Below are 20,747 nucleotides of genomic sequence, written 5' to 3' on the forward strand. Positions count from 1 at the left end.
AGAAGCCTGAAGGAAGTGGAATACACACACTCAACAGCAGATTTGGTGGTGGCAAACTCTGGGGAGGGTTTAGCTGACACTGCCTACAGTCCTTTGTGGGACACTGAACTAGATAACCTCTTCTGAGAGAATGTCACAGTTCTGCAAACTCTTTAAGTGCTTTAAAATGTCAAGTATATGAATCATAAAACCTTCCCTGCAAGAACAGTTTGCAGTGCCAACATAATCAGAGAGTATAGGGAAAGGTAGAATAAAAATGAAGCTTGTTGTTTGGAGTTTTCTCTCTTTGAAAAGTGTGCTACCATTTTTAATCAGTAATGTTGAAATAGCATTTGTCAGAAAAATTTCTTTTTGTTTTAAAATTTGTTATTAGACATGCAGGTACATGGTGAGTGGGGAGAGAGAGAGAGAGAGAGAGAGAGAGAGAGAGAGAGAGAGAGAGAGAGAGATTGCACAAGCACACGTGTCTTTCAGAAGACAGCTATGTGGAGTTGGGTCTTTTTATCCACCTTTATGTGGGTTACAGAGATTAAATTCAGTTTGCCAGGTTTATGCAGTAAGTGCCTTTTACCTTCTGCACCATTTTGACAGCTCCTCAGAATAATTCTTAAAATGAAGTAAGTCAAAAGAGATGTCATGCATCTACAGTATCTGGCATGCAAATAAGTGTCAGTTTCCTTATTTTCAAAGATATTTAGGATTTATACTTTATTCACATTTGTAACATATTTGTATCACATTTGTGAGGCAGTTAAAGTGAGAGAAATATAACTGGCAAGGAAGGGGTGTGTTATACTCTCAGCTGGTAGGAGGAGACCAATGTTGAATCAGCATGGTAACATCTATGTTAGGTAAAAGCAGATGAAAATACTCTCAGGTGCATAGAGTTGCATGGAATAGTGTAAATCTGAACGTGGTTTTCTGACTTAGCAGCCTATTGAGTCTGTAGGCTGGCCTGGTTTAGGCACTTTTGTTTAAGGCTTTGTGGCAAGAGCCCTGTCATAGATCTATACCTATACCTATACCGCCCCCTTCCTCCCTCCTTCCCTCCTCTCCTGCCATAGGCCGTTTGTATACTGACTTTCCTTTTCTCTGGCCTTAGTGAGGGTCCGGGTGCTCCTCTACTTTTTTTAGTGTTGCTGCTTCCTCCCCCAGATAAACTGCACAGCTGGTTTCTGTTTCTGGTTGTGGAGTTTGTAGATGGTCATCTGTATGTTTCCCTTCAGTGCTCTACCTGAACAATTAAAAAATAATAAACCTGAAAGAAGCGAAGGACCGTGAAATGTTTGGACCTGTATAAAGGATTACCTTAGCCAGAGATATCAGTAGGCAAAGGTGCTTGCCATCCGACCTGATAGACTGAGTTCAGTTTGTGAGGCCCACACAGAAGTAGAGAACAGATAACTCCTACAAGATGTCTCTGTCCTTCAGACGTGTGTTCATAGCATGTGTGTGCTGCTGCATAAATAAATTAATTAATTTAATAGATGAAATGTTTTTTAAAAGACTTTTGATCTGTAATAGATTTTTTTCCTCTTAGGATCTTGCCTATAGGTTTTTTTTACTTTAGGAAATAAGTTTGTGCTGTGGCTAATGTTACCACATTGGAAACTACATTTAAACAACAACAATAGCAGCAACAGCAAAAAAAATGAAATACAGTTTTAGGAATTATTTAAAATTGTAAAAGTCTTTAACTTTAGGAGAAAGATTTTCTTTATCATGGTCTCAGATACTCAAAGAAAAGAATGATTTAGTTTTTAAGATTATATTTGCCCCCTGAATTGGGATGTCAAAATTTACTTTTAGGTACCTTTTCTTTCTCTAAGTGATTTGTATTATCTTAAGTATAAACATTATTGTGTGGGTGTGGTTCTGAGGGATGCTTGAGAAATTACTTTCTTTATTGGCTTGAAATTTTTTCCCTTCAGAGCATGAGTATGAAATATAGACATTTTAAACATTTAAAGGAATGGTACCTAAAGTAAATGTTTTTGGTGAATAAGTGAATCTGTTCTCCCAAATGTTATTTTGAGTTCTTAACTAAATCTCATTGTTACCTCAGTAAGGGCCTGCTGGTGCATACTTTTATCCCCAGCATTTAGGAGGCAGAGGCAGGCAGGTCTCTTGAGTTTGAGACCAGCCTTGTCTACAGAGCTAGAGGAAATGATTTTTTGCATCCCAGGACTGTTTTCTCTTCCCAGGAGCTTGTTCTTTTGCTGGTGTTCTCCTTTTTTCTAGTTTCAGATCATTCCACATGTAACTTGTTCATTTGAATTTGAACATTATGCTGATTTCATCTCCATATTCCATGTGCTTCCTGACTATTTCCCTAGTGTCTCAAGTGCACAGTGAAGGCTCTGGCCTAAACTGTCTGGGCTTTTTCCACATGACAGTGAAGACTTGAGAGTGCACACATTAGTTGTATGTAGCTGTAGAGCAGTGTTAGCCTGCTGTTCCTCGGGAGAACTCAGTAAGTACTCACATTATTTTTGTAGAGTTTAAAGTTCTCCATCTCTATTGAGAAGGACTACTTCAGTTAAATTAAGTTTTTCTTTGGTCTTAGGGTGAAGACTGTGTTTTTGTTCCCTTTAAAAAATACCTTAATTGAAACATTTGACTTGTGTTTACTTGTGAGTCTACTGCAGGTGATAGTTCTTGTTTTTGGGCTGTGCACATCACAATTTAAAAAATTACCTGTAAATGCCGTATACCACCGTAGGCACCACATTTCTTTGCCATTATTTGTACAAGGACATCTTAGTAACTGTATCTTTATTGAGAATATTTGCTACAGTACATGTAGAGATGCCGCAGTCTTTTTGTTTCTTTTAGTTATATACCTGACAGTGGGATTTCCTTATAGGCATTGTATCTTTTAGGGTGTTTTGTTTTGTTTTTATTTTAGAATTGTAAAACTTTTTTTCCATAATGGAGCTATAACGTACATTTCCATAGAAAGTATGTGAGAGTTCCTTTTCCATCCTGAGTACTCAGGAGGCTCAGGCAGAAGAAGAACAAAAGTTTGTGGCCAGTTGGGCTGTGTATGTAGTGACTAGCAATTAAAACTACTAGAAAATGGAAAATTCTTCAGGATTTGAGTAGGCAAAGATTATTATTTTAAAATGAGATTGTAAATTCCCAGACCACAAAAGTAGTGCAGCAGCGGTAAAGCGAGCCTACAGGATGGATTTCCTGCTACAGTTTTCAAAAATTAACTAATTCCTAAAATCTCCTTTCTATACCCTCATCGACATTTGTTACTTTTGTCTTCTTAATAGTTAAACTGTTAAATTGGAGAAGAATGACAACTTCTGGTTGATTTGACTTCCTTGCTGACTTATGACTCTTTTTTCCTTATATAATTGCTGGCCATTTGTGTTGTCTTTTGAGAAATGTCTAATATCATTTCATCACTCATTACATATTTTGGGTGTTACAGTTTCTATCTGGTCAATAGTCTGCAAGTACTTCCATTCCGTAAATAATCTCTGCCTACTCTAAATCCTGAAGTATTTTTCCTGCAGTAGTACTTTCATAATCACCACTCTTATATTTGTATCTTTTGAGTTAATTAAGGTGAAACATGGTGTTTAACTTTTATTTTTCTACACGTACACACACACACACGCGCATCCACGCACGCACACACACGCACACTTTCCCAACATTATTTGTTGAACAGTGTATGTTCTTGATGCCTTTGTCAAACTCAGTTGGCTGTGAAGACACACATTAATTTCTGGAGTTTTTGTCATGGTCTGCTGGTTTCTGTCTGTATTTTGAAGTCAAGATTTGTGGTATGTCAGCTTTGTTTTTGCTCAGGATGCTTTATTTGCTGTGGGTCCTGTGTTGATTATATGATTATTCATAATACTATGAAGAATAGTATTTGTAGTTTCATGGTTATTGCTTTCTATCTTTAAACTGCCCTTGGTAAGATGAACACTGTAAAAATATTAATGGCTCAATTTCTTGAACTTGGGATATATTTCTAGCTTTTTGTATATAATGAATTTTTTGTCACTGTCGTTTTGATAGCAGATATATTTTCCTTTCTTAGTTTAATTTATTCCTTGGGGTTTTTTTCACCTTTAAAATGTTGAATATTGGGGATGATATTGCCCCTAAAAATGTGTGTGTGCTTGAATGTTTGTGCAAGTACCTGAGGTTCTTAGAAGGGGGTGTTGGAGTTACAAGGGGTTGTGAACTGCCTGGTACAGGTACAGGTGCAGGTCCTCTGCAAAAAATAGCAAGTACCTTTAACTTCTGAGCCATTTTTTAGGCCTATGAGACTGCTTTTTTAAAATTTGTTTTTTAGCAAGAGTTTGTTACTAATGGGGAGAGAGGGAGGAATCCCCCTTCTCCCTCCCCAACCCTCGTGTGTGTATGTGTGCTCGCACATGTGCACATCCATGGGGTGTGTGTGTGTTGATTTTTGTATCATTATTACTAAATTTATCAATTTGATTGGGTTTTTGGTAGTCTTCAGGTGATTCTCTCTATAGAAGAGCATATAATCTGACAACAATAAATTTATGTTTTTTTTTCACTTTGGATGTCCTTCATCTCTTTGTCTTACTTTATTACCATGACAAAATTATGTTAGGTAGGAGTGGCAATCATTGTATTTTTCCATCTATCAGACCAAACACTCAACCTTTTCTCTTTAAAGCTTAAATTTGGTTGTGCCTTTTCATATGTAGCCTCTGTTATGTTGACGTATTTTCCTGCTATGCCTAACATACAGGGTTTTTTTTCTTTATCATGAAAGGATGTTGGGTTTTATTGGATGTTTTTATTAAGAGGATCAAACTGTTTTGCCTTTCATTTTGTTAATGTGATACTGCATTAGTTACTTTCTCATTGCTGTGATGGAGTCCCTGAAACAAGAGGACAGATTATTTGAGCTTACAGTTGTAAATAGTTTAGGCTGTAGCCGTTTGTTCACAAACATGGGCAAAGTGTTAGGATAGGCAGAGGAGAGTTGTTTTACCTCATGACCAAACAGGAAACAGTGTTGTAGGAAGTAGGCATAAATACATACTCAAGTACCTGCACCCCCAGTGCCCTGCTTCCTCCAGGTAGGCCACCTCCTGGTTTCTCCAACCTCCACAAATGGTGTTACCATCTAGTTATCAGCATCAGATCATGAGTATATGAAGGACGTTACATATTCAAATCATACCAAAGACACTGCCTTTATTGACTTGTGAGGATGCTCTTGCATCTCTGGGATAAACCCTACCAGATCACCATGTTTGATCTTTCTGATGTGCTGTCAGATTTGGCTTGACAGTATTTTGTTGACAATCTGTGTTTATCAGATATATTGGTTTGTTTGTTAATTTTTTGTTGTTAGGCCTTTATGTAATTTGCTGTCTAAGTAATGCTAGCCTCATAGAATAAATTTTGACACAGTCTCTTTTCCCAGTCTTTTGGAATGGTTTGAGTAAGATTTGTTTTAATTTCAGATGTTTTGTAGATTGCTGCGATATCTTTTTCTGCCATTCTATAGTTAGTCTTATTATTGTACCTTAAGTTGCAGCCCCTTGTGTGTTTTCCTTGGTCCCCTGATAAAAGAATTCCTTTGTTCCCCTTCCCCTTTCTGATTCATTTATATCTTTGTATATAGAAGGCAAGTGCACACACAGTTTTAACTTGTCATTTCTTCTGTGTCTTTTATTGCATGTCTACTCTCCTGATTTATAAAACAACTGTGAAACATTCTTTATTTCTCGCTTTAGAAGGGGAGATAGATAGGCTTGGTGCCTAAGCAGACTGTTCAGACTGCCACCCTGATGTGTGTGTGATTGGCAACCTAGCAGATTGGAAGCCTACTTGAGAGTATATATAGCAGATATACTATATACTATATACTATAGCAGATTCCCTACCTGGTGACAACAAATACATAATTTCTGTGCTCAGTACAATATTCTGAATTTTATTGCTGTTCCTATTTTGCCCTCCTACCGCCTTGCCCAGTAAGACACACCAGGGATAAAGATGGTGGTTCTAAGTGAGAATGGCTAAGATCAAAAACTCAGGTGACAGCAAATGCTGGTGAGGATGTGGAGAAAGAGGAACACTCCTCCATTGTTGGTGGGATTGCAGACTGGTACAACCATTCTGGAAATCAGTCTGGAGGTTCCTCAGAAAATTGTACATTGAACTACCTGAGGACCCAGCTATACCTCTCTTGGGCATATACCCACAAGATGCCCCAACATATAACAAAGACACATGCTCCACTATGTTCATAGCAGCCTTATTTATAATAGCCAGAAGCTGGAAAGAACCCAGATGCCCTTCAACAGAGGAATGGATACAGAAAATGTGGTACATCTACACAAGGGAGTATTACTCAGCTATCAAAAACACTGACTTTATGAAATTCGTAGGCAAATGGTTGGAACCGGAAAATATCATCCTGAGTGAGGTAACCCAATCATAGAAAAACACACATGGTATGCAGTCATTGATAAGTGACTATTAGCCCAAATGCTTTAATTACCCTAGTTGCACAGAACACATGAAACTCAAGACGGATGATCAAAATGTGAATGCTTCACTCCTTCTTTAAAAGGGGAACAAGAATACCCTTGGCAGGGAATAGAGGCAAAGATTAAAACAGACACAGAAGGAACACCCATTCAGAGCCTGCCCCACATGTGGCCCATACATATACAGCCACCCAATTAGACAAGACGGATGAAGCAAAGAAGTGCAGGCCGACAGGAGCCGGATGTAGATCTCTCCTGAGAGACACAGCCAGAATACAGCAAATACAGAGGCGAATGCCAGCAGCAAACCACTGAACTGAGAACAGGACCCCCGTTGAAGGAATCAGAGAAAGGACTGGAAGAGCTTGAAGGGGCTCGAGACCCCTTATGAACAACAATGCCAAGCAACCAGAGCTTCCAGGGACTAAGCCACTACCCGAAGACTATATATACATGGACTGACCCTGGACTCTGACCCCATAGGTAGCAATGAATATCCTAGTAAGAACACCAGTGGAAGGGGAAGCCCTGGGTCCTGCTAAGGCTGAACCCCCAGTGAACGTGATTGTTGTGGGCAGGGCAGTAATGGGGGGAGGATGGGGAGGGGAACACTCATAAAGAGGGGGAGGGGTTAGGGGGATGTTCGAAATGTAAATAAGAAATACTCAAGTTAATTAAAAAAAAAAGATAGTGGTTGTAAGTAAACAGTGAGGCAGAAGACGAACCAGCTGACTAAATGAAGGATTGTTCAGTAGTTCCTTGTGCTTGCGGTAATTTTTATTTTAAGAGTAATTTGTGTATTTAAAGTACACAATTGAAATCTCACCGTGATAATTTTTTTTCTGTAACACATGGACCCTAGTTGTAAAAATGGTGATACTGAACAGGAAAGAAAGAAATTATCTGACTCAAAGTGAATTCAGTAGTTCAGTAAAATTCAGTAAAACTAAGTAATTCAGTAAAAAAAAAAAAAAAAAAAATTATTGACTATAACAACTGTAATCACGAGAGTAATTTGGAAAAATATTAAAAAAGATAGGATTGACAAGAAGATAGCAATTACACAGAAAATCACAAATAATAAATTGAAACATATATTTGGTCTGTTGTGTATATATTTTACCCATGTCATATTTTACTAATTTTTTTTCACCTGTCTTTCAAGGATGAACCTCGTTTCTTTAACAAGTTGTAAATCACACATTTAGATTATAAATTAGAACATGCTGAATAAGGATGTCAAAGGCATTCTTGAGTATAAACCTGACATCTAAGTAAACTTGTCGAGTGGCCATTGCTGAGTCAGAAGGCAGACTTGGACATATATACCTAACAGTTGAGGGCTAGGTATATATACCTGCCACCACCAGAAAGGGAATATAATTGAACCATTCAGTATAGTTTTAAGTGTTAACCAAGACTTTATGTGATCAGGGTGTGGTTCCAACAGCGATGCTGAGTGGGCTCTTAATGTTTGTTTTCCCTCATAACTTCCTGTCTTAGTTAAGGTTTCTCTTGCTATGATGAAATACCATGATCAAAGCAACTTGGGGAGAAAGGGTTTATTTAGTTTAAACTTCCATGTCACTGTTCATCATCAAAGGAAGGCAGGACAGGGATTCAAAAAGGGCAGAAACCAGGGAGCAGGAGCTGATGGAGAGGCCAGCTCAGTGGTGGCACCACCCTTGGTAGGCTGCGTTTCCCCCCATTAGTCACTAATTAAGAAAATGCCCCATAGGCTTGCCTACAGCCTGATCTTATGGAGGCGTTTTGTTAATTGAGGTTTTCTTCTCAGATGACTGTAGCTTGTGTCAAGTTGCCATAAAACTATCTAGCACAGTTGCTTAAATGTTTGTGTACACATTTTATATTCTGTTACAAATTTTCTCAGCTTTTCCAGTATTAGACTGGAAATTCTTAAGAATTGGGATAATGTCTTATTATTTTTCTGTGATCATTTACAGTTATCTAGAACCTGGCTCTTTCTATAGAGAAAGTTACCTGAAGACAATGCAATAGAGATCAGAGGTAGTTTGGTAAGGAAGATATTTAACCATTTGACAAAATCATTGTCTAAGATAACAATTTGGACAGTTTTCAATTTTAGTTATTCTGTCTAGACATCTTTGTTTAGTGTCTTTGTTTCCTTGAAAATTAAAACTGATAACATCATCAAATCATTAAATTTTTCATTGTTCTCTTTCAGTATTAATTTTAAAGATCCACAGTTTGCGGAAGATTATGTTTTTAAAGCTATAATGCTTCCAGGAGCAAGGTAACAACAGTAAACTACTTACCTAAGATGTGTGCTTTGTGGCAGTGTTCATCCCTATATCCTAAATAGTGTTATTTTTAAATGGCCAGAAAGCCAGCAGCAGTTCTGAAACCCGGAGACTGGGAAAAATCCAGCAATGGGCGGCAATGGAAACCCCAGCTTGGCTTTAACCGGGACCGGCGGCCTGTTCACCTGGACCAGGCAGCCTTTAGAACTTTAGGGTGAGTTGTGTGGTTCCTGTTTGTATATTGTGGGAGCTTTGTTGTTGTTTTCCTGAGTTATTCCATAAACAAGTCAGTATTTCTGCTACAGATATTTATGAGACTACACAGCACAACCACTTTGCATCTATATTAGTGGTTTTGATAATCATCTTTTCCTCCTTCTGCCTTATCTATTTGTCTGTCATTTGTCTGTCTGTGTCTGTCTCTCTATCTCTGTTGAGACAGTACCTCTCTGTAGCTCTGGCTGGCCTGGAACTCATTATGTAGATCAAACTGACTTTAAACACCCAGAGACCCGCTTGCCTCTGCCTTCAGAGTGCTGATTAACTTTTCTTCATTTTAGATGTTCGCTTCTCTATTTCTTTATGTATTGCATTGTATGTTGCATGAAGAGTATTCTCTCAACAGGTTATTTTTTTCTAGGTTTCTAACAGATAAAGAAATGAAATATTGTCTTTATTGTCAAGGTTTGGATTTGTCATGTACTGTTACAAGAGTGTCTTTATGAAGTGTTAACCAATACATTAATAAATAATAAATGATAATGAAATAAATAATAAAAACAGAGACACCAGAGTCTTAAATTTTTGTTTACCTGTGCACGAAAGGAGGTATATCATTGTTGTTTGCATTGGCATTTTTCTGCCAGCAAAGTTAATGTTTATTTGATCATCTATATTTTCTATATAAATTTGTGGTTTTTATCTTTTACCCTTATTAGCTGTTGAATTGTCATTTTCCTAGCTATAGAAGCAACTGTGTTTAGAGGACTTTAAAACAATGGAAGTTCAGGCGGGGATAAAAAGAAGAATGGTCTGGGGTGGGTGTGGTAGCACATGCCTATAATACCTGGAAAGCTCAGGCAAGATCACCAGTTGGAAGTCAACTCTGGCTACAAAGTGAGACCTTGTCTCAGAGCAACTTGATGGAGGAAATGTTAATAACTCATAATTCAGGAATTGAATTGATAACTCATAGGTATTTTGATGTGAATGAGACATCTAAAAAAGTGAAGAGGTAATTCAGGCAAAAAGTCTCTGGCAGCATGTCATTTATATATTAAATAATAAAAGGTTGTGGCTTAAATGTTAATAGTAAAATTCAGTCTCATTTTTCCTAAGTTTCTTCCTATATTAATAAAAGTTACTGTACCACTTAACATGTCAGTTTCCTAATATGTAAATTGGATAATAATTGCACCTACCTCAGGAAGAGGTGGTGATTCAATACTGTGTCAGCTGATATGTTACCATCTGGAAGCTTCTCAATTCTTGATGATAAAAGAAACTTGTAACTTCTTTTTCACAGTCTTAGTCTTTTAGAAAGCAACATTGAAGTCTTCTAAGTAGAGTTCCAAGTTTCAAAGATAATATTTTATCTAAATTCTTTTTACTTGGAACTTACTTGAGAAAATAGCTTAAAGTAGTATAGCTGTATACCAAATGTCTTGTTCATCAAAATATGTAACACTAGCTCTAAATGAGAAAAGAGGCTTAGTGAACTATGAGACATTAACAGTGAGATGGTCTAAGGATTCCATGCTATTGTTATTAAGAGTAAAGAAAGCCACAGGGCAGTACTTGGGATGGTGAACTAAAGTAGCAGAATATAGAATAGTGATTAGCAGTGACAGCAACTTAACAGATCCTTGAGAAAAAGAGCCAACCATATTTAAAAAGAAGATTTGTTGCCTTTTCACAGTAATTAGATGCTTAGAGGATTATGAACATCTTATGCGGTAGATGAACATTTGCTATCACCATTACTATTGTGTATAGTTTGGAACTTTAGTTTAATTACAAACCTTATTTTTATATTAATCAGGTCTAACAAAGAGGAAACTGCCAGTGTTTGATTTGTCAGCTTAACATATTATAATTTCTGGATATAGCTCTCTATTTTTTTCTTATGTAAGGCTCTCTTTTACAGCCATGTTATACCAAGAGGCTCAGGGACTGGTGTTTACAGCAACACTGCACCCCCACCTGCCAATTACCAGGGGAACGTATACAGGCCACTGCTGAGAGGTCAAGCTCAGATCCCAAAACTAATGTCAAGTAAGTTTTTACTGATTGGTTATTGTATATTCTAAATGACCTGTGACAGCAAAGGCTGCTTTCTGACTCTCAGTGCCAAGAACGATCATTGCTTTGAATGCAGCGATGGGGTCAGACATTGCTAGAAGACTCGTGGGAGAACACTATAAAAGTTCTTTCCAGTACTTTTGTCTTGTTTGTATTTAGCTAACTGACTAAGGGGAACTGAACTTTCTTCCTTTTCTTTACTTATAAACCTATTTCTGAGTTAACCTATACAGGCAGAGTTGATTTATGTTTATCCATTGATAATTAAAGTATTTAAATAGTTAATAGGTCTATTAGATATGAAATAGTGGTCATTTAGATGCTGAAAGACAAAAGTATTCCTATCTTGGTCCAAATTGGATGTTAGTTTTACCTAACATAAGGCCAGGCATTAATTTAAGCAGTATTAATCTCTCATCTGAGACAACCTTGGCCTTTCTTTCACTCCTCAAAACTTGAGTTATAAATAGTTGATAATGTTAACCATAAAAAGTGTAATATATTTTGATTACCATAGTAATGATAGAATATAGTTGAGTGTTAATACATACTAAGTTTACTATTGATTTTAATTTTATTCCTACTTAATATTACTTTTGAGATCCATGGCTGTTCTGTTCATCAGAAAGATACAGATCATATGCCATGTTCTTTGAACTGTCTTCATAAAGCCTTACTTTTCCATTCCTGGTTTTCAGTTAGTACCCAACCAGATAAAGGCAGCATGGGGGAGAAAAACATTTGGCAAGAGATATGAGGGGCATTGACACCTAAAAATATGTTTTTAATGTTTGTAATATTTTATAAATTAAATTTCAAAAGAAGGGTGGGAGCTGGGGATATGGCTCAACAGTAGATCCCTTATCTTGCTTGCCAGGGCCCTGTGTTTGATCTCTGCTACTACCTGGAATAGAGTGTTGCTTTAGTGCAGAAAACTCCCGGAAATCTTTATATCTCTCTCCCTTCTTCCTTTCATTTCTCTGCCCTCCCTCCTTTCCAACTCAATTGTTGTTACTCTTGTTTGTTTATTTTTGAGGTAAGATTTTGTTAGCTAGTATGTAGCCCTGGTTGGCCTCAGAGTTACAGAAATTCTTGTGTTTTAGCCTTCTGATGCTGGGACAATGGGCTTAATCTAACACACCAGACTTAAGTTGCTCTTTCTTGATCCAAAAAAATATCTCAGTACTATATACCATAGAGCCAGGCATTACTTTTAGGGATGTTGAGTAGTTATTAAAGTGCTAGGTAAGGTGGGAAATTGTTAGGAAGTGTCTGCTCTGTGCCTATCATGGTTTTAATGTCAGTTGATTTGTAGATCATTTTCTAACTTGAAGCACAGATTTTTTGGATATAGTACATGAGAAGAAATGGGTTCTGAAGGTCTCCTTTTTCTCAGGGCTCACTTGTTACCAGGTATGCTGTCTTGATTGTATGACTTTGATGGTTTGCATGACTTTCTGATATTGATAACAATGTCACGACTCACTCAGAGGACCTGGTTCAATTCCCACCATCTCTGCGGTAGCTCACAGCCATTACTAACTCCAGTTTTGGGAATCTACCATTTTCTTCTGGACTTTGACAGCATAGCATACACATTGTAGGCAGACTTGTGAAAGTAAAATACCCATGACAGATAAATAAAAATAAATCTTTGCAAACACACACACACACACACACACACACACACACACACACGCGCGCGCGCGCGCACAAAAGCATAATTGTGAAAATAGAAAAGACTGTTTAGTGACTAACAAAAACTGTTCTGGGTTTACTAACACACACCTTATTGTAGCAGCATTGGTGGGACAAAGGTAGGAGGAGGATTCCACAAATTTGACACCAGACTGGGCCACAGAGGGAGACCTTGTCTCAACAAAACCAAAAACCACAAAATAACAAACTGTAAAACACCCTTCTTTGGGAAAGTGCAAGCCCTAGGTTAGTGATACTTGGCTTAATAAGAACCCATCACTGGTAGAACATCACTCATTATAAATTTGAAATTTTGGTCAGAAACTTTTGTTTTAGTAAAATTGAAAACTAAACCACTTAATTTTTCAAAAGCATTTTTCGTGTCATAATTATTTTCTTTAATATGGTATAAAATACACTATAGATGAACCATTTGGTCAAACTGCCTCTATCAGCTGTTTGCCATTGATGTCTCCTTTGTTGCTCTTTAGTTTACCTTTAATGTGACAGTTTGGGTCACATTATAAATCTTTATTTTTTGATAACTTTTTGGAGTCAAGTGTAGCCCTGAGTACTCAATATGAATAAAGCATCAGTTTTGGCATTCCAGAGAAGGTGGCACATGACTTCTCTTCATTTTGATCAGTAAACTTGTCACTTAGTTACATTTGAAAAGTGATTTGTGATTACTGCAATCAGTAAACATGAAATCTTTTCTGTGATTGCCACGCTGATTAAGTAAATTGTCACTTGAGAAGCTGTTGGCAAGGCTGGTTTATGTGGCCTTAGAGCTCCAGAAAAGGGATGCCTTTTTGAAGACCAAAGGAAAAAATTAACTCCCCCCTTCTTGTTCTTGTACCTTCTGAAGTGCAATTCATTGTCTCATAGGTTTTTTTTTCTCCCACTCAAAAAGATCTTCTGTTAGAGTCATACAAATGAATGGTAATAAGTTTGTTTTACTGTCTACTTCATTACTTATAAGCCAAGAAATATTTCTACTTTATGAATACTTAAGGGCTATGTGTATTACTTATAACTACATGAAAAATTTTGTCTAAAAGTAGCTTTGAAAAAAATTTGTGGCTTTTCTTGGATTAAAAGCAAAGTATGTTTAATAATATATGACAGAAAAATTTTTAAATTTTATGGGGCTGGGGATTTAGCTCAGTGGTAGAGCGCTTGCCTAGGAAGCGCAAGGCCCTGGGTTCGGTCCCCAGCTCCGAAAAAAAGAACCAAAAAAAAAAATTTTATATTATTAGCCCAAGTTTTAGCAAAACACCATATATTTGCTAATGCTAAGATTATATGAAAATGGGTTGTTCTGAAAGTGAGAATTAAATATGGAAGCACTTGATGTGCCTGGAAATGGTGACATGGAATGAATGTTTGTCTTCATTTTCTACCACTTAAAGGTAGTCTGTAGGAAGTGTTCACCGTTGATGCTTCTGTATTATTGTATTACTTCCTGAAAACAATCTTATGCTTAATTTAATGTACATCATCTTTGAATTATGTGTGAATAGATGTGGTGATTGCATTACCCTCCAATTGTACACTTTCTAAGAGCAAATAAACATTTTTCCCTTCATTTTCAAAAAACATTAGGGTAAATGACTCTAGAAAGTTTATTTTAATGTGCATGTGTCTTTTATTGTCTTTAGTTGATCTTGAATAAATCGGGGTTTTTGTGTGAAAGCTTTTCTGGGTACCATAGAAGGTATGCATTCTGTGGTTATTAGGATCCACCATGGAACTAGACTTGGCATTAAGTCTTAATGATAAACGGGCGTGTTTCCGGGGTGAAGCGCAGAGGCATGCAGAGCAGAGCTGAAGAGTGTCTGGGTCAGAGTCATTCTGTTAGTTTGATTTTGTTTACTTTTGTCGGTATATTACCTAATTTTGTACATGTAGAGACATAAAAAAATCATTTAGCTGATTGTTACTAATTTTTGTGTACCATCTGAATAGGTTATTGGTCTTCAAGTGTAACAAAGTAATCAAAAAATATAAATGCATATTTTTATTTTCAGAGGACTATTTTTTCATAGATTGCAGGTCATTGAAAATTTAAGTATGTTTAATAAATGTCTTAAGTTTTCTATCTAAGGAAGCCTCACAAAGGAAATAATTCTCATTCTTACACGAACTTCTAGCTTTACCAGTTTAAGATTTCCTTTGGGGTTAAGGTTTAGTTGACTTGGTAGAGTGTTTGTCTAGCACAAAGCCCTGGGTTCCATCTCCTAGCACCATAATTACCAGGCATGGTACTGGTGCTCACCTCTAATACCCAACCCTTAAATAGCTGAGGCAAGAGGATCAGAAATTCAAGGTCATCTTAGCTACTTAGAGTTTGAAGCTAGCCTGAGATACATGAGACCCTATCTCGAAAAATAAGATAAATACTGGTTTTTCTGACAATTTATATTCTGTAGTACTGGGTCATTCTAGTCCCAGAATAGGCAACTCTCTTCTCCCATTTCTATGAACTTTGTAATCAGCTTCCAGAATTTCCACTAAGGTTTTGAACCCTATTTTTGGACCATTTGAAAGATTTTTCCACCTTGTAACTCAGCTTTACTGCTAATAATTATATTTTTAAGCAGTGAAACAGGATATAATTCAGCTAGAGAGACTACTTGGTTTTCTGAAGAAGAACTTCCTCTCCTTTTTGAAAAAGGAGTCCTTAGTTGGGTGCCTGAAACTGCAGGTTGGTACCAGTCTTTGGATAGTATGCCCACATCTAGAGAACAACCTTAAGCTGTCTTTTACAGTCCTGTGGAGATAGGCAGAAAGCTTAGAACAGAGGAGAGCAGCTATGTCATGCTGTAGTCGTCAGTTGTCACGTACTTTACTTGGCCCATTTGTGCTTTGTGGAAAATTTAAAAGCATTAATTCTTTGGGGTTTTTTGTAAAATCAGATTGTACATTTTTTGGTTCTTAACTAGGGCTAAGTTTTTGTTTCTTCATTCTTTTAGAAAGCTATTCTGGAAAGCATGGTTTTGGTTTGAGTTTCCATTTAAATGCATGCCTGAATACATTATGATGAGCTGTGATGTCCTTCTTCTTGGCAGTCTGGAGATGGCCACTGTCCTCACATAGTGACTATACAACTTCTAGATCTGTTTTAATTAGGTCACAGCAGACCATGATAAAGGCAGATAATAACTGCAAGGCTGAAGCCAGGACCAGTGGTTAGTTGATACTGCCCCTTTGAGTGCTTTAAATGTGAATGCTATGCCTGACCAGGAGCTGATGGACCTTTCCTTCCTTGTAATGCTCAGCTTATGGAGAAGAGCAGCAGCCATTTGGTTTTATCTAAGTAGATAAAGTTACCAGTTCTGCTTTGCTATAATGGGTGAGGGTGAATGGTGAGGAAACTACAGAAAAATAGGTGGTTCTTTCATTAGCTTTTCTTGGTGGTATGTGTTAGAGAGATTGTGTGCTGCCTATTTGATGGTGTTGCATCGAATAGAACTCGTAGTTCTATTCGAATTAATACTAATTTTAAGTAGTTCAGTGTACAGTCATGAAAAAAGCTAAGATCCTTTTTTAAAAAATAACATTTAAAGTACACTTGTAAAAAGTCTATGTATATGATACATAGCCACACACTACAAGTGAGAGAAGTGTAAGTATAGCTAAGGTTGTTACCGAAACTGTCTTGTTAGCAACAAAAATTTGATCAATGAAAGTCAGTGCTAGTTCTGTTGGTCTTTTTTCATTAGCTTGCTTACTTGGTTTACATGTTATCTCATTCTATTTCAGGAACTTTGAATTATAACCCATGTGAGTTATAGAGATTACTTTTGCAAGCGTTTTATGAACTCCTCCCATTTATTTTCCAGATATGAGGCCCCAAGATAACTGGCGAGGTCCTCCTCCTCTTTTCCAGCAGCAGAGATTTGACAGGTAATGCTAATGCTCTCATGCTTTAATGTATTGATGTCTGGGGTATGCTGGCTGCTTATAAACCAAAACCTACCTGGTTTGAAATAATGCTTGTTCCCACCCCAAATATTTTTTCTTGTCCTTGTTTTTAGGAAATATGTAATTAATGCTTTGAATTAAATGTTCTTGTTTACATAGTTTACTGTGTTTCTTGGTTCTCTTGGACTTTATTTTATTGACGAATTGAGGTACTCTAAAAAAACGCAACACAGCTTAAAATTGTATTAGGTTTTTGTCAAGCTAAACAAATTTCTTTTTAGCAGGGTTGTGCAGTTTAATGAGGCATAACTAATGGTGTTCTACTTTTCTCATGTCTGCCAGCAGCACAGCATTAGTACAGGCCGGCTATTGATTCTTACTACAGACCTCTTCAAGTCCTAATCAGCTTCTTTGGTACAACTTTTTCAGGGCTGACAGGCCTATTGTAGGGCAGTGTCACTGTAGGTCAGTAGTTATTAGTTGCCACTGAAAACAGTTTCTTTAACTACTTAAGATTGAACTGAATTAAATGCAGAAGGGACTCAGAAGAGGATTATGGGATCTGCAGTCTAATAAGTACCATGGACTAGGAAGAATGTGACATGGTTTAATAACAAGGGATGTTTGACATGTGTTCTGTCATTCATAAGTTCTGTGTTCCTAAGTCACATGGACCTGCGTGAGAAGTCAGATGGGCATGTTATGAATAATTATTATCATCTGTAGACTCATTTATTTAAAAGTGTAATGTATCATTCCAGGCTGGTTTTGATAGCATCAATACATGTAAAACCAAATGGAGCTTCATGAAAGTAAAACTCCCCTTTTCACCTTTCCAGTTACAATGTTTTTACTTTCCTCCACTCAATGAATGGGGTGCAGTAACAAATTGTACTAGAAACAGTGTTCTTCTTGCACAAACATTCAGTAGCCCGAGCCTTTCCAAAATTGCCTTCTGTTATTTTCTTCAATATTACTACAAAGATTTGTATAACTCAGCTGTTTATTGATGATGTCAGCTACCTCATGTAAATCATATTTTAAATTCAATACAACTGGTAAATGTATGTTGTACATTCTCAAAGCATACTGCACATACTATTTAATTATCAAAGTAGCCAGGCTGACCTTGAATGTCCAGTTCTCTTGCCTTAGTCTCTCAAGTCTGAGAGTAGGGATTACCTGTATACAACACCACAACCAGCATAACCCTGTTTTAAAACAAATTAAGGAAGAAATTCTTGTGAATTATCGTATTTGGTTTCTTTATATCATTGCTCCCTTCTTCAGTATGTTAATGACAATATCTAATGTGTTTCTTCAGCTTAAGAATTATCCACACTGTGTTGACATCTTCTCAGATGTGCTGTCCACACAGTTCAGTAGCTTATCCGAGGTCACTCTTTACCAAGAAATTTTTTAGTAGAACAGCACTCATCAGATTCTTTACTCTGAACTTAGTATAAAGCCACAGCACATCAAAGGAATGAAGGGTCAGCTCCACTTCTGAGGCTCTTTCTGCAATTGCAACAGCTTTCCTTCTCTGTGCACGGGTAAAGTTTGTCTACCGTCCGTATCCTCTTCCTGGCCCTGCTGTCTGTCATGTTCTTGTTCTTATTCTACCCTCACATCACCAAGAACTTTGTGAGCCCAGAAGTGAGGAAAGTTTTGTTTGGGTGTGATGGGGTTGGGGTGGTGTTTTAGGTACTCTTCATGCCTCAGTTTCCCAAGTATTAGTGAACTAAACCATTTTATTCTAAGCTTCTTTAGCTACTTAAGTGGTTACAATTTATTACTCATTTCCATAGCACTTGTCATTCTGTATATCCAGATCTTACAAGACAGAGAGTAGGAACCATTTTTACTTTACCAAAAGATTATAGATAATAGATGGTGGTAGTCTTATGAGAGCCAGGTGTTTTTGTAATCCCTAGTTTAGAGCATTTCCAGTGTACTATTTTTGGGTGTTGTTGAGAATCCTATTAGAACATGACTTTTGAGTGTATCTTGTCTCCTACTACTATAGTATGTTGTCTTGAGTTATTTCTTCATTTGTGATAGTACTTTAAATTATATGTCCCTTTGACCTAAATATACAGTGAATGGACTGGTAATGAAAGGCTCAGTGGATAAAAGTGCCCAGTCTGACAACCTGATTTGTGTCCCCAGGACTCAGTGCTGGAAGGAGAACACTAATTCCTGCAAGTTGTCTTCTGACCTCATACACACAGGCAAACGTGAACACCCAAAACCAAATGAATCTGATGTCATATATCTCAGAAAAAAACAAGCCACCTTTCCTCTCCCCCAAAACAAAATAATTATATTGCAGTTAATGGTGTTGACTCTGTGCAAGACTAGCTAGCGTTTGAGTACAAGGCAGCCATTCACTTTAGTTTCCTTACTTGTGATTATTCAGCTCAGTTGTGGGGGGAAAATCTTTAAATGGCATGACTAACTACCATGCAAATTTAAACTACCCAAATTGGGTTTAAACTACCGACTGCTCTTTAGAACAGTAATTTGGAAGCCTAAGAATATTGTCACTCAGTACCAAGTAGTGCCTCAGTTTGTAACCACTATCTCTTACATTTTATTTATTTATTTATTTATTTATTTATTTATTTAGCCTTTTGTGTTTGTTTGTTTTTGAGACAGAGTTTCTTAGTGTATCCCTGGCTAGACTGGAACTCTGTAGAACAAGCTGGTCTTGGATTTATAGAGATCTGCCTGCCTCTCCCTCCTAGGTGCAGAGATTAAGGGGCTACATCACCACCACCTGGATTTTTAGTTTGCTTTTTTGAGACAGTTCCTACTATGCAGTCGTGGCTAGCCTAGAACTTGCTAAGTAGACTTGATCGGCCTTAAATCCACAGAGATCCAATTACCTCTGCCTCCAAAGTCCTGGGGTCAAAGGTGTGCGCCATCACACGTAATCTTAACTATTAAAGTTAGGCTTGGCCAACTTTAGGGTTTCCATCTCACATTTTACAAATGTTTTTCTCAAAGTTTCAGTTTGTTTATATTTGCAAATAAAAATGATTACTTCATAGTAAATACAGGTATTCTTGCCAGCAAACAGGAAATGGTAGTACATATATCTGCTGCATGGTTTTTTCTCTTTAAATTTTATTTTCATTATAGAAATTATCTTTGAACAAAAATATTAGTGATTATTTTGAATAAAAAGAAAATTGTATGTTTTACACTGGCTTTGCCTTATAACATTTTTAGAATATAAAAATGCTTTTAAGTTATATTTATAATTTATATTATGCCAAGATAATTACATGAAATTTACTAAGGCTAAAAAGAAAAATTAATCACAGTACAGTGCCTGAGTTGCAGTTTTGGTCTGTAGGCTTTGCATGTATATCCCACATTGATGATCCTTGATCATAACCCATGTACCAGCTCCCTTACCTATGCAGAGGTCAGAAGAGACCATCCTTATGTGTGTATAGGGCTGTTCTTCTGAATCAGATAGGACATTCTTGCCAGAATTCATTTACTGATAATAACCTAAAGATAATTACAAGTCCTAACCATAGGCACCTCACTCTGACTTTGAATTGGCTTTGAATCACATTCAGTGTTATTTGAGCTCTGGTTTTACTCCCTTTCTATAAAGAGTAGCTTTGGTCTTCCTTGAATCTGCAGATAACTGTTGTCTTTGATTTGTTATACAAAAATAATTACTTTACTTTTTTTTTTGTTTTGTTTCGTTTTTAAGAAGGCTTGGCTTGTTGTAAATGAAGGGAGAGTAGAGAGGATAGATTCAGATTTGAATAGCTAACTAAGAAGAATTAGTCCAACTTCAGGCTTTTATCCCTAAATTTTCTCTCCTACAAAGAAGTGAAATTCATATGCTGATACCATTATAGTGAAAGCTGGCTAGTCAGAACCTTGGCGAATATAAGAGATTTTACTGAGTTCTTCCTGGTATCATCTTTGGCCCCAAAATTTCTAATGTTAAAAGTATACAGGAACATTTTTTTTTCTATTTATTTTTTTGTGACTGTTAATAGAAGTT

At 36.9% G+C, this 20,747-nt stretch overlaps 1 protein-coding gene across 2 annotated transcripts in view; it reads left to right on the plus strand.

Moving 5' to 3' along the window:
- Positions 1-20,747, plus strand: part of Xrn2 (5'-3' exoribonuclease 2) — a 72,226-nt gene that overhangs the window by 47,101 nt on the left and 4,378 nt on the right. For both annotated transcript variants that reach the window (XM_087653361.1, NM_001108596.2), the window contains 4 exon segments: positions 8,713-8,781; positions 8,871-9,002; positions 10,935-11,062; positions 16,633-16,696. In XM_087653361.1, the coding sequence (XP_087509487.1) occupies positions 8,713-8,781; positions 8,871-9,002; positions 10,935-11,062; positions 16,633-16,696 (393 nt within the window).

The sequence above is a fragment of the Rattus norvegicus genome, chromosome 3 (assembly GCF_021556685.1).
Source record: "Rattus norvegicus strain SHRSP/BbbUtx chromosome 3, alternate assembly SHRSP_T2T, whole genome shotgun sequence".
Taxonomy (NCBI): domain Eukaryota; kingdom Metazoa; phylum Chordata; class Mammalia; order Rodentia; family Muridae; genus Rattus; species Rattus norvegicus.